Genomic DNA, 13,228 nt, shown 5'->3' with positions numbered 1-13,228 from the left:
TTTCCATTGGTCCAGGCTTTAGAAGAAATGAAACGTGAAACTAGGCAAATAAAGATTGACCGGCGTTTGACTGGTTCAAGTATAATTGATGAACCTCTACAGCAGGTAAAGAAAAACATCTTAAATTTTGTGGTTTAAAAAAAGTACTGTAAAATATTCATATGTAATGGTTGTGTGGAGAATTTTTAAATAGAAACATAGAAAAACTATAGTACAATACAGGCCCTTCAGCCTACAATGTTTGGCCCACAGTATGTTGATTGTATTAATTCAATGCCTTGTTTGAATACCCTCCACTCTTATTTTAATGTAAATTGATCCTTTCCATAATAAACACTGAACATTACTACTTGCATTTTTTTATGGAAAGAAGCTTTTAATGATGCAACAAAAGTAATTGTATCCTGTACATAGTCCAAAAGAATTCTTGAAAAGTTGGCTTGGGGATGTGGCAATTGCCTTCTAATGAACAAAGGCAGCATCCTTAAAGGCATAAACACAAGATATTCTGAAGATGTTGGAAATCCAGCCAGGTCAATGCCAACACGCGCAGAATTACTACAATTTGTGTCAACTTGAATATCATTAAGGCTCTTCAATGTTGCTTTTGACTTCATGCTTTCTCACTTAATTTCTGGAGTTTCTCTTTTTCAAATGTTTGGACCAAGCTTGAAACAACATTTGGAGTTATAATGGTTCTCTGTAATTTGTATGTTTGTGCAATTTTTTAGTACAATTGACACCTTCACTCATTTTGTTAAAGATTCTTGGAGCAGCAGTCGCTGTTTGTATTTGTTCTGCTTTCTATAGCTAAAGTATTACAGGGAAATTTTATGCTTTGTTTTCTAGATACTGGTTTTGTTATATTGCTTTGGAGAAGCTGATTTGGCTAGATACACAACAAGTTTTAATTATATTAATTAGAGCTCTAGTGGCTGCTTCAGAATTTGGAAAGCCAGTGTGCATCGTTCAAGTCTTCACAGTTTATGACAGCTTAACTAGCATTCCTTAAAATTCTGCAGTACTTTGTGCATCTTTCATTTCTCCTTTGCTCTTCGGATTTACTTGAAGGGAGTTGCAAAAAGTTGCAGTTGGTTTCTTAAAGTTGGAAGCTTCATTGGAGTGCCTGATCAAGCAACCAAAACGAATAGGTCTCAATTCCCCAACTTCTGGTCACACCTTTCTAATTATTTCTGTACCTTTTCATCACTTTCTTAGAGACGGCAGTATAGTGCATTGATGAGAATTTTGCATGGGTATGTTTTCTGATCAAGGTTCTTCGTAAATTCGTCATTAGCCCTGTAGATTTCTTTTCCATTTGATTTTTAGTAAATCCCTTTTCTTTGTTAGCAATTAATTACAACAACCTGTATTGCAGCCTTTAACAATTGTTTATTCACAGATTTCTGTTCTTAATTTCATTTTATTTACTTTTTTTAAAAAAATTGCTACCTCAGTGAATCTCCCAAGTATTTTCTGAATTGAGTATCTTTCCTAATTAAGTTTTTCTGCATAATTATTTCTTCTTTGTATTTTGTTAATCTTTCTTGTTGGCTCTGTATCATCTGCAAATTGTGACAACAGTGTTATTTTAATTGTTGCTGGCAAGTTAACGTTTGTATGTAAGTAATTGTCCCATGGTGGTAATAAGTAAGCCTCTTTAATTTATCGTCCTTGTGAAAGTAGTTGTCTAATGACAAAAGGTCGGGATTTTCAGAATGTTAACCAAGCAATCTCCACTGCTGGCTTGTTTTTCATTATACACTCAGTTGCCATTTCTTAGGAACACCTGTAAACCTGCTTGTAGTTGTAAAAATTTAATCAACCAATCCGATGGCAGCAGCTCAGTGCATAAAACCATGCAAACATGGCCAAGAGGTTGAGTTGTCATTCAGCCCAAACATCAGAATGGGGAAGAAATGTGATATAAGTGTCTTTGAGTGTGGAATGACCGTTGGTGCCAGACAGGGTGCTTTTGAGTTTCTCAGAAACTGCTGAACTCCTGGGATTTTCACCCGCAAGTCTCTAGAGTTTCAAAAAATTCAAAAAAAAAATCCAGTAAGCAACAATTCTGTGGGGGAAAACCATCTTGTTATTGAGAGAGGTCAGCGATACGCCATAGCATCAAGCTCTTTGCCCAATGAACCCATGCTGCCCAATTACACCCCTGTGACCAACTAACCTGTACATCTCTGGAATGTAGGAGGTAGCCAGAACACTGAGGAAACCTACAGGGTTATGGGGGAATGCACAAACACCTTAAAGACAGCTGTAGGAATTGAACCCTGGCACTGAAAAACATTTCTCTAACTGCTATCCTACTGTTACAGAGAATGATGTGAAAAACAAAACAAAAAAAAATTCCATGGATGGCAGATCTATGGGAGAAGTCAGAGGAGAATGACCATACTGGGTCAAGCTGACAGTAACTGAAATTACTACATGTTACAACAGTGCTGTGCAGAAGAGCATCTCTTGAAGTGGATTTGCTGCAGCAGCAGAAGATCATGAACATACCTGACAAAGTGGCACTGAGTGTGTTTTCTCCTATTATTGAACTGAATTTTCAAGGCTAATTTATCATGTATTATTTTTGTTTTTGTAGCCTGGCACCTTTGATTCTCAGTGCAATTGGTCCTACGTTATCACAGGTTCATCTTGATAACTGTTACCAAATCATGCCAACCCAATTTAAACTTACCATTGAAATTACAATTTTAAATGCTGTGTGTTTGTACGCTTAATTGTACAATTACACTCGCAGTCCTTAATCTTCAATCTAAGGTTATGCTGAAAGTTCTATTTGTAAGCATTTATTTTCTGTTGATTTAATTCAGTGATCAAATCAGTTTCTATGGCACAGCCTTTTCAACCTTCTGTTACAATGTGTTTAATCTGACTTTTACCCAGATCTTCAATAAGACAATTGCTACCAATCAAAAATGATAGTCATGCTGAACACTTCAGTTCACCACATCTGTGCTGACCTCTGACCAACCTCACTAATCCTTCTTTTTTTACGTACACACTCATGCACCAGTCTCTACTTCCTTAGAAGTTTGCAAAAATTTGGAGTGACATCTTTGAAAAACTGCTATAGATGTCTGGTGGAGAGTATATTGACTGGTTGCATCAAGGCTTGGTAGGGAAACACCCGTGCCCTTGAATGGAAGGTCTTACAAAAAGTGATGGATATGGCCCAGTCCATCACGGGTAAGGTACTCCCCACCATTGCACAAATCTACATGGAACATGGTCATGGAAATAAGCATCCATCACCAAGGACCCCCACAGCCGAAGTCATGCTGTCCGTGTTGCTGCCATCAGAAAGAAAGTACAGGAACATCCAGACCAGGGGTCAGCAACCTTTACCACTGAAAGAGCCACTTGGACCCGTTTCCCACAGAAAAGAAAACACTGGGAGCCGCAAAACCCGTTTGACATTTAAAATGAAATAACACTGCATACATTTTTTTTGCCTTTATGCTATGTATAAACAAACTATAATGTGTTGCTTTTATGAAATTGATGAACTCCTGCAGAGAAAACGAAATTACATTTCTGCATGCAACAAAAACATTTTGAACTCCGAAAAAAAGACGTTGGGTTGAAGGTTACTTTTAAGTAAAATACTCAATGTCTATTTGAGTTCTTCTTGTATTTATGAAAAACGCTGAACTTAAATTTTCCGCCAGCCGCAAACCAAAAATAACGTCAGCCAGCTGTCAACCTGAAAAATAAAAGGACTATTTCACTGAACAATGAAAAAATATGAATATTCCTAAAATAATAGGCAATTAAAATATGTATCATACTTGGTTAATGGGATTTCTGCTCCTGGACCTCAGCGCACAGCATCTGCACATCAGGGCTGTATGACATCACCTTCATCTTTACACAGGATCGCAAGCTGTCATCTGTGAGGCGTGCGCGATGTTTTTAATAAAGTTCATGTTGGAGAACACCTGCTCACATACATATGTGGATCCAAAGATCGACAGGACTCCAAACGCATACTTTTTAATATTTACATAAATGTCGGGGATAGTATTCCATGTTTCGAACACAAGTTTGTCCGCTTTTGGGAGATTTTCAATATCACTCCATTTGTGATTCTGAGCAAGAACGGCCTTCTGACGGGCAACATCTTCAAGGTCTGCTGTCAAGCGTCTAAACTTGGACACCCATATGTCTTTGTCGGCTATTTCGGCCAGTTCCATCTCAAGATCAGGTTTGCTCACACCTGCCAATGCAGTCGTATTCAGTAGAGATGAATCGATGCTTAGGGGAGTGACCGGGAAGGATAATGTGTTTTTTTCCTCTCTGAACTCACAGAAGCGTTTCCCAAACGAAGTTTGCATTGCGATGATTGCAGAATGTAAATACTCCGAACTTATCATGTCGTGACCTTGTTTGAACTCTCTCAAATTGGGGAAGTGAGACAAAGTGCCTTTCTGTCAATCTCTGGCAAGCACTGTCAACTTGCACTCGAATGCCAAAACATCCTCCAACATGTGTAGGGCTCTACGTCCTTTCCCCTGAAGAGCTGTGTTCAGCATGTTCAGGTGCGCTGTCATGTCTACCATGAAGTGTAGCTTTTCCAGCCCTTTGCTGCCCAGGAAAGTTTTCACTTCTTCCAGACACGTGACAAAGCGTTTCAGCACTTCCCCTCTGGACAGCCACCGGACTTTGTTGTGCAGCAGGAAATCAGAATATGCGCTTTCCAGCTCGTCCAGTAACAAACGGAATTGACAGTGATTTAAACTTTTTGCCATTATTTTATTGACAATCTGAATGACAACATCCATTACTTCTGTGCATTCCGGAGGAAATGTTTGAGCGCACAGTGCCTCTTGGTGCAAGATGCAGTGAAAAATCAGCAGCTTTCTGTCCAGCGACTTCTGCAGTAAAGCCACAATTCCCTTGTGCGTTCCCGTCATATTCGGTGCCCCATCAGTAGCTACTGACACCAGGTGGGTAGTCTTTATTCCTTTGGCTCTTAAACAATTCAAGACAGCCTCACAGATGTCCTCCCCCCGTGTTTGGTCTTTTAGAGGTATCAACTCAATCAGTTCTTCCTGTGGCCCGGCAGAGTTTACATACCGGCAGAATAACGCTATTTGTTCAATATCACCTTTGTCTTTAGACTCGTCACAGGCAATCGAGTAGGCCACAGCTGAATTGATGTCTTTAATTTGCTGTCTTGTGATGTCTTCTGCCATTTTTATGGTTCTGTCTTTGACAGTCTTTGCAGAGAGGGGCATATCCCTGATTTTCCGCACAATTTCACTTTTGTTTTTAAAGTCCGTGAATAGATGTTCTGAAATCTTAATGAAAGATTCTTTTATATATTAACCATCTGTAAACTGCTTCCCGTGCCTGACTATTTCCTGAGCAGCAATATAACTAGCGTATGTCGTTGGTTTTCCGGACTTCATCCATTGCTTGAAATGATTTTTGCTCAGATCAACCTTCTGCATCAGTTCCGAAACGGCTTTTTTTCTCTCATCTCCATCCGGATATTTTTGAGCAAAGGCTGCGTGCTTATTCTAGAAATGCCTTGCAACATTTGACTTTTTGTTGTTTGCTAGTTTCTCATTGCATATTAAGCATACCGGTAAACCAGTCTCGTCAACAGTGAAAGCAAATGAATCTGTCCACGTATCATTAAACGTTCTGTTTTCTTCAGTCACTTTTCTTTTTTTAGAATTCTCCATAGTTGGCCTACCTTGGATCGAAAAATTAAAGAAATCGCGCACTGACGGGTGTCAGGTATTGGCAGTGGTGACGTATATTAATAGCGATAAAAACACGTTGTAGCAGTGTGCTCACACAGTCAGTAAACTGCAGTCGAATAACTTTATTCGAACTAAACAGCCTTGCTTTTAAGCCTCCCTCAACCTGGCCCCCATGGGCGCGGATGCTGCAAAAGACCAATTATTTCCCAAAGCAACAGGGAGCCGCAGCACAGAGGTAAAAGAGCCGCATGTGGCTCCGGAGCCGCGGGTTGCCGACCCCCGATCCAGACCAACACTAACAGGTTCAGGAACAGTTATCACCCCTCAACCATCAAGCTCCTGAACCAGAGGAGATAACTTCACTTAAGTTCACTTGCTGCATCACTGAACTGTTCCCACAATTTATGGACTCACTTTCAAGGACTCTTCATCTCATGCTCTCGTCATTTATTGCTTCTTTTTTCTCTTTAGTATTTACACAGTTTGTTGTCTTTTGCACATGGGGGTTTGTCCATCCTGTTGGGTCTGGTCTTTCATTGATTCTATTATGTTGGATTTACTGTGTATGCCTTCAAGAAAATATATCTCAGAATCATGTTTGAGTAGTCCTCAATTGGTTCAGGTTGCCTTTCTGGCTCCATTTTACTTCGTAAGGGTAAATTCATTTAACAATGTTTTATGTCGAGCTGAGAGAATTATCTGCCACGTCATCAAGAGCCTACTCTGATATCCTCCCACTGTCTAAGGAGTTTGTAGGTTCTTGCTGTTGTCGCATGGGATTCCTCTGGTATTTGATTTAAGAATCAGAATCAAGTTTAATATCTCTGGCAAATATTGTGAAATTTGTTAACTTTGCAGCAGCAGTACAATTCAATACATGATAAATACAGGAAAAAATACAGTATATATGTGTATGTGTATATATGTATGTGTAGACATACACAAACATATATGTGTGTGCATATATGTGCATTATGCATATATATGGGTGTGTATGTATGCATGTATTTGCATAAATCTATGTGTATTAAATAGTTACGATAAGTAGTGCAAAAACAAATTTTAAAAAATAGGTAGTGATCATGGGTTGAATGTCCATTTAGAAATTGGATGGCACAAGGGAAGAAACTGTTCCTGATTCACTAAGTATGTGTCTTCAGGATTCTGTATCTGTTGGTAATAAGAAGAGGGCATGTCCTTTGTGGTGGGGGTCCTTGATGGAAATTGCTTTTCTTAGGCACCACTGCTTGAAGATTTCTGAGATACTATGGAGGCTGGTACCCATGATGATGGAGCTGACTAATTTTCCAACTATTTGCAGCTTACTTCGATCCTGTGCAGTAGCCCCTTCCTCTCTCCCCCCCCCCCCCTCCACCCCTCATACTAGATGGTGATGCAGCCAGTCAGAATGCTCTCCTGGGTACATCTGTAGAAGTTTTTGAGTGCTTTAGGTGACAAACCAAATCTCTCCAAACTCCTGATGAGATATAGCTGCTGTCTTGCTGTCTTGCTGCCTTAATAACAGCATTGATATGTTGGGACCAGGTTAAATCCTCAGAGATCTTGACACCCAGAAACTTGAAATGGCTCACTCTCTCCACTTGTAATCCCTTGATGAGGATTGGTGTGTGTTCCCTAGTCTTGCCTTTTCTGAAGTCCACAATCAGCTCTTTCGTCTTACTGACGTTGAGCGCATGGTTGTTGACACTATTCAACTAGCTGGTATGCTTCTGTACACCTTCTCATCACCATCTGAAATTCTGCCAGCAATGGTTGTATCATCAGCAAATATCTGGATGGCATTTGAGCCATGCCTAGCCAAACAGTCATGGATATAGAGAAAGTAGCGCAGTGGGCTAAGCACATATCCCTGAGCTGCACTGGTGTTGATTGTCGGTGAAGTAAGTAAGTTATTTCCAATCCTCACAGATTGTGGTTAGGAAGTCCTCCATTACTCCAGAGATGTATGGGTTAAGATTGCTAATTTGTGGCCATGCTATGTTGGAACAGTGTGTATTCTGACCGTTGCTGGCTGCCACAAGCACATCCTTGGACTGTGTTGATATGTGACTCAGATGGCACATTTTACTGTATGTTTCAATGTACAGTGTCTATATAAAATATTCACCTCCCTTTAAAATTTTCATGTTGAGTTATTTACAACATTGAATCACACTGAATTTAATTTGTTTTATTTTGATGCTGATCAACAGAAAAAGACTCTTTCATGTCAAAGTAAAAACAAATCGATCTACAATGTGATCTAAATTAATTACAAATATAAAATACAAGTTAATTGCATAATATTCATCCCCCTTTAATATGAAACACCAAATCATCACTGGTGCAGCCAATTGGTTTTAGAAGTCACATAATTAAATGGAGATCACCAAGGTGTTTCATTTGATTGTTGTAAAAATACACCTGTATCTGGAAGATCCTTCTGCAGGTGAGACAATATCCTGGGTAAAACTACACCATGAAGACAAAAGAGCACACCAAGCAACTCTGCGAAAAGGTTATTGAAAATCACTTCAGGAGATGGATACAAGAAAATTTCCTAGTCATTGACTATCCCTTGGAGTACTGTTAAATCAATCATCAAGAAATGGATAGAATATTGCATAGCTGTATATCTGCCTAGAGCAGGCCGTCCTCAAAAACTGAGTGACCGTGACAGAAGGGGACTGGTGAAGGATGTCACCAAAATAACCTATGACAACTCTGGAGTAGTTACAAACTTCAATGGGTGAGATGGCAGAGACTGCCCGTACAACAACTGTTGCCGGGTGCTTCTCCAGCTGCAGCTTTATGAAAGAGTGACAAAGAGAAAATCACTGTTTGAAAGAAAAACTCTCATGAAATCTTGGCTCGAATTTGCCAGAAGGCATGTAGAAGACTCTGAAGTCAACTGGAAGAAGGTTCTGTGGTCTGATGAACCAAATTTGAGCTGAGCTTTTTGACCATCAGACTAAGTACTATGTCTGGCGTAAGCCAAACACCTCGTGTCATCAAAAACACACCCCCTGTACCATGAAGCATGGTGATGGCTGCATCATGCTGTGGAGATGCTTCACCTACAGCAAGCCCCGGAAGGTTTGTGAAGTAGAGGGTAAAATGAATGCAGCAAAATACAGGGAAATCCTGGAGGAAAACTTGATGCAGTCTGCAAGAGAACTGTGACTTGGAAGAAGATTTGTTTTCCTGCTAGACAATGATCCTAAGCATCAAGCCAAAGCTACACAGAAATAGCTTAAAAACAGCAAAGTTAATATCCCGGAGTGGCCAAGTCGGAGTCCAGACCTCAATCCAATTGAGAATTTGTGGCTGGACTTGAAAAGGGTTGTTCACTCATGATCTCAGTGCAATCTGACGGAGCTTGAGCAGTTTGTAAAGAAAAAGTTTTGTTTAAAAAAACAAACTGCAGTGTCCAGATGTGCAAAGCTGAGAGACCTATCCATACAGACTCAAGGCTGTTATTGCTGCCAAAAGTGCATCTACTAAATACTGACTTGAAGGGGGTGAATATTCATGCAATCAGTTATTTTGTTTTATATTTGTAGTTAGTTTAGATCACTTTGTAGAGATCTGTTTTCACTTTGCCACAAAAGTCTTTTCTGTTGAGTAGTGTCAAAAAGCCAAATAAAATCTACTGTGATTCAGTGTTGTAAAAAAAACAATAAAACATGAAAATATTCTTTATAGACACTGTGTATCAAAACATAGTGAAATCCAAGGTGAAAAGTACTTGGGAGTCCTTAAAGGTTAGCTTGCAGATTGTGCTGGTGGTAAGGAAATGTGGACTATGTTAATATTACTATTATAATAATATAAGGTGCCACAGTAGTGTAGCGGTTAGTATGATGCTGTTATACCTCAGGACATCAGGATTCAAAGTTCAGTCCTAGCATCCTCTGTATAGAGTCTCTGCATGTCCTCCCTGTGGAATGCGTGGGTTTTCTGCGTGCTCTGATTTTCTCCCACTGTTCAAGGACATACCAGATAGATTAATTTGTCATTGTAAATTATCTCATGGTTAGGTTAGGGCAGCTCAAAGGGCAAAGGGGCCTATTCCATTACTGTATTTCTAAATAAGTGTATAATATCAGAATGTTTGAATCTTCTTGCCAGAACTGTTTTTTTAAAAAAACAAGATATGGTAGGGTTTTTGGAAAAAAGCTTGTTCTTTCTATTTTTCATTTTCTTTTGCAGGTCATCCAGTTTGCACTAAGGGACTATATACAATACTGGTATTATACTCTAAGCAATGATGAATCATTTTTACTTGAAGTCAGACAAACTATACAAAATGCACTAGTTCAGTTTGCTACAAGGTAAGTGGATTCACTTGATAGCACACTGGTGGTATAGAATTTATTCAGTTTAAAAATTAATATGAATATTAAGGTAAAATTTATATTAACTATTTGTGGAAAATTACAAAATAATGCAATCAGCAGCACCCGTGGATAGAAATACAATTAGCAAAATTGAGGGTGAGGAGAAATGTAGAAGGAATATATGGTATCAGTAAATTGGAAGACTGGTGTTATGATTTGTAGGTTTGTAGATGGTGAAGTGGGAGATAGCAAAGAAAGTTGACTGAAGATGCAGTGGGACGTAGTTCAGCTGGAGGTTGAGCAGAGCATTGGCAGATAGAATAGAATCCACATAACTTAAAATGCAGACTGTACTGATGTCAGAATGTTTAAAACTTGTTGCTTGGACCTTTAATAAGCAGACAAATTTTGGTAAGATATATAAAACAAGTGGTGGAGACCTTTTGTAGAAGAGCAGAGCGAACTAGGGATCCAAGTCCATAGCTCCTTGAAATTGGTGACTCAAGTAGGATAATGCAAAAAACATTTGGTGTGCTTTCCTTCATAGAGTGAGACATTGAGTATGAGTTCCAACATTATATAGCAGTTGAACAAGACGTTGATTTGAAATGTTCATGAATTTTATAAATTGTAACAATAATTTGGCTCTTAATGATTGTCACTTAACTTCTGCGTCATAGAAAATGTTATTTTTTTGCCATTCTGCTAAATACACAAAAATATTTTTAAGATTTCTCAATAGTGATTTTGTAGTTTACTACAACAAAAACATTTATTTGAATTTGTAAATGAAAATAAAATTAATGATGCTGTAAACCTGAAGAAAGGAAAACAGAGCTAATGTTTCAAGACAAAAGCAATTTGTCTTCACACTGAACATTTGCTTTTTGGTCCCTCACCTCTACTCTGCCATTCCTCATTGCTGCTTTATTTTCTCTCTCAGCCTCATTCACCCACCTATTCTCTGTAACCTTTGAAGTCCTTACTAATCAAGAATCAATCAACCTCTGCTTTAAATATTCCCAGTGACGTGGCCTCCATAACTGTCTGTATCAATGAATTAAACAGATTCAGCACCCTCTAGTTAAAGAAATCGTCATCTCTGTTCTTAAGGGACGCCCTTGCATTCTGAGGCTGTGCCCCCTGGTCCTGGGCTCTTCCAGTATTGGAAACATTCTTTCCATGTGTACTCTCTCCAGGCTTTTCAAATTTTGGTAGGTTTCAATGTCATTTACCCCCTGTTCTTCTAAAATCCTGGAAGTATAGGCCTGAAACCATTAGTGCTCCTTATAATTTTAACTTTTTCATTCTCAGGATAATTCTCATAAACTTACTTCAATCTCTCTGCCAGCACATCTTGTCTTAAACACAAGGCCCAAAACTGCTCACAATACTCCAAATATGGTCTGACCGATGGTTTATAAAGCCTCAGTATAACATCCTTTTATATTCTGGTTTTCTCGGAATGATTGCTAACATTACTTTTGCCTTCAAGTCAATCTGCAAGTTAACCTATAGGGAATCCTGCACTAAGACTCTGGAGTTCCTTTGCACTTCCAATTTCTGAATTCCTTGCCCACCTATAAAATAGTCTGTGTCCTCCTACTAAAGTGCATGACCATACACTTTTCCTACACTTTATTCTACCTGTCACTTCTCTGCCCATTCTCCCTATCTGTCCAAGTCCTTCTGTAGACTTCCTGCTTCCTCAACACCACCGAGGCTTCAACCTTTTTATTGGCACAGTCACTTTCAGCAATTTATCAGAGGTTCTGATAACATTCCTTTCTGCTCAACTATAAATATCACTTTACTCGAATAGTTTGGGAGCTTTACTGCATCCGCTCCGTGAGCCCCATTTCTACTCTCTCACCATTTTGCCATTCCCAGATCCAGAATATTCAGCATTACTGAGGTAGATCAAGAAGTAGCTGGAGTAATTCTCTGTGTCATAGATAACTTGGAGTTATATCAGCATATCTATTTATACAGTTCAAATGATCAAATGTGTTGATTTTTTTGAGATTGCCTAAAATTAGTTTAACAGTGATACTAGCGCATTGCCGAGCATCAGACTGAGAAAATGGTTGTCAATTACTTAAAATAACACATATAGTATAAAAGAAAGTGAAAATGGAAAGAACTTGAAAGAAATTATTTTATAAGTAGTATGAAATGGAATTGCCATGTAGTCTAGAAACAGTTGTTGTAAATATAATGCATGACCAGGGTACTTAAGACTGTAGGATAACTAAGTATTCTTAATATGGTATGATCCCAAATAGCATAATAGGAATATATACTGAAATTAATGGAGCCAAAGCCTAGTATGCAAATATGGTTTTGGGGACAGAGAGAGGATTTAGGGACCAGGTTTGGGTTTAGGGACAGGGAGGGTTGATTTGAAAGTTTGAAAGTCAAAGCCTGATGGCTGGAGCCTGGAGCTCTGTCCTGGATTTGGAGGACAGTCTGTGTGTGTGTGGATGGTGAGGGAGGAAATTTGGTTATTTTTCTATTGTTTAGTTGCTTGTTGTGTTCTGTGTTGTTCTGCCGAATATTATGGGCATGCTATGTTGCTGCTGGAATGTGTGGCAACGTAAGCAGATGGATATTGTACCAGATGGTGAGAAAGAAGTGGCAATGAATTGAGCAGTAATTGAAAAAAATCAATAAGCTGTTAATGTTGTAAGTCAAAAATGTTAAAAAACCACAAAAAATGCTAGTAATATTTGGCAGATCAGGCAGTGTCTGAGGAAAGAAGCAAAGTTAATGGTTTAGCTCAAAAGTTCAGAAGTTCTTCCACCTGAAACATAATTCTCTTTTCATAGATACTGCCTAAGCTGCTGATAGGTTCAATGTTTCCTGTTTTTATTTTAAAGATTCTTGACTGATCGACAGCAGCATCACTTCTCTTTCTGACCTATTAATGGTAGTAAGATGTACATTATGGGGGGAGTTGAGTCTGAAAGAGCCAATTCCCTTGATGGTTTCTATTTACTCTTTCCATCATCCTTTTAGGTCATTATAACTTTTAGCATACAAATATTTCTCCTTTGCTCCTATCTTCTTTGTAGACGAATTTGCCTCTGTGTGCTCTTCATAAGAATAGTTTTTCCTAGTTATTGTATGAAAATCCATAACTAGTGCCAA

At 38.8% G+C, this 13,228-nt stretch overlaps 1 protein-coding gene across 4 annotated transcripts in view; it reads left to right on the top strand.

Annotated features, from left to right (window-relative positions):
* snx13 (sorting nexin 13) overlaps positions 1-13,228 on the top strand; it is a 193,164-nt gene that overhangs the window by 90,730 nt on the left and 89,206 nt on the right. For all 4 annotated transcript variants that reach the window (XM_059972666.1, XM_059972665.1, XM_059972664.1 and 1 more), the window contains 2 exons: positions 16-105; positions 9,951-10,072. In XM_059972666.1, the coding sequence (XP_059828649.1) occupies positions 16-105; positions 9,951-10,072 (212 nt within the window). The remainder of the gene's footprint in view (positions 1-15; positions 106-9,950; positions 10,073-13,228) is intronic.

Source organism: Hypanus sabinus, chromosome 6, assembly GCF_030144855.1.
Source record: "Hypanus sabinus isolate sHypSab1 chromosome 6, sHypSab1.hap1, whole genome shotgun sequence".
In the NCBI taxonomy this organism is placed as follows: Eukaryota; Metazoa; Chordata; class Chondrichthyes; order Myliobatiformes; family Dasyatidae; genus Hypanus; species Hypanus sabinus.
Note: the sequence above shows the minus strand (reverse complement) of the source record. Positions and strands in the feature narration are given on the sequence as shown.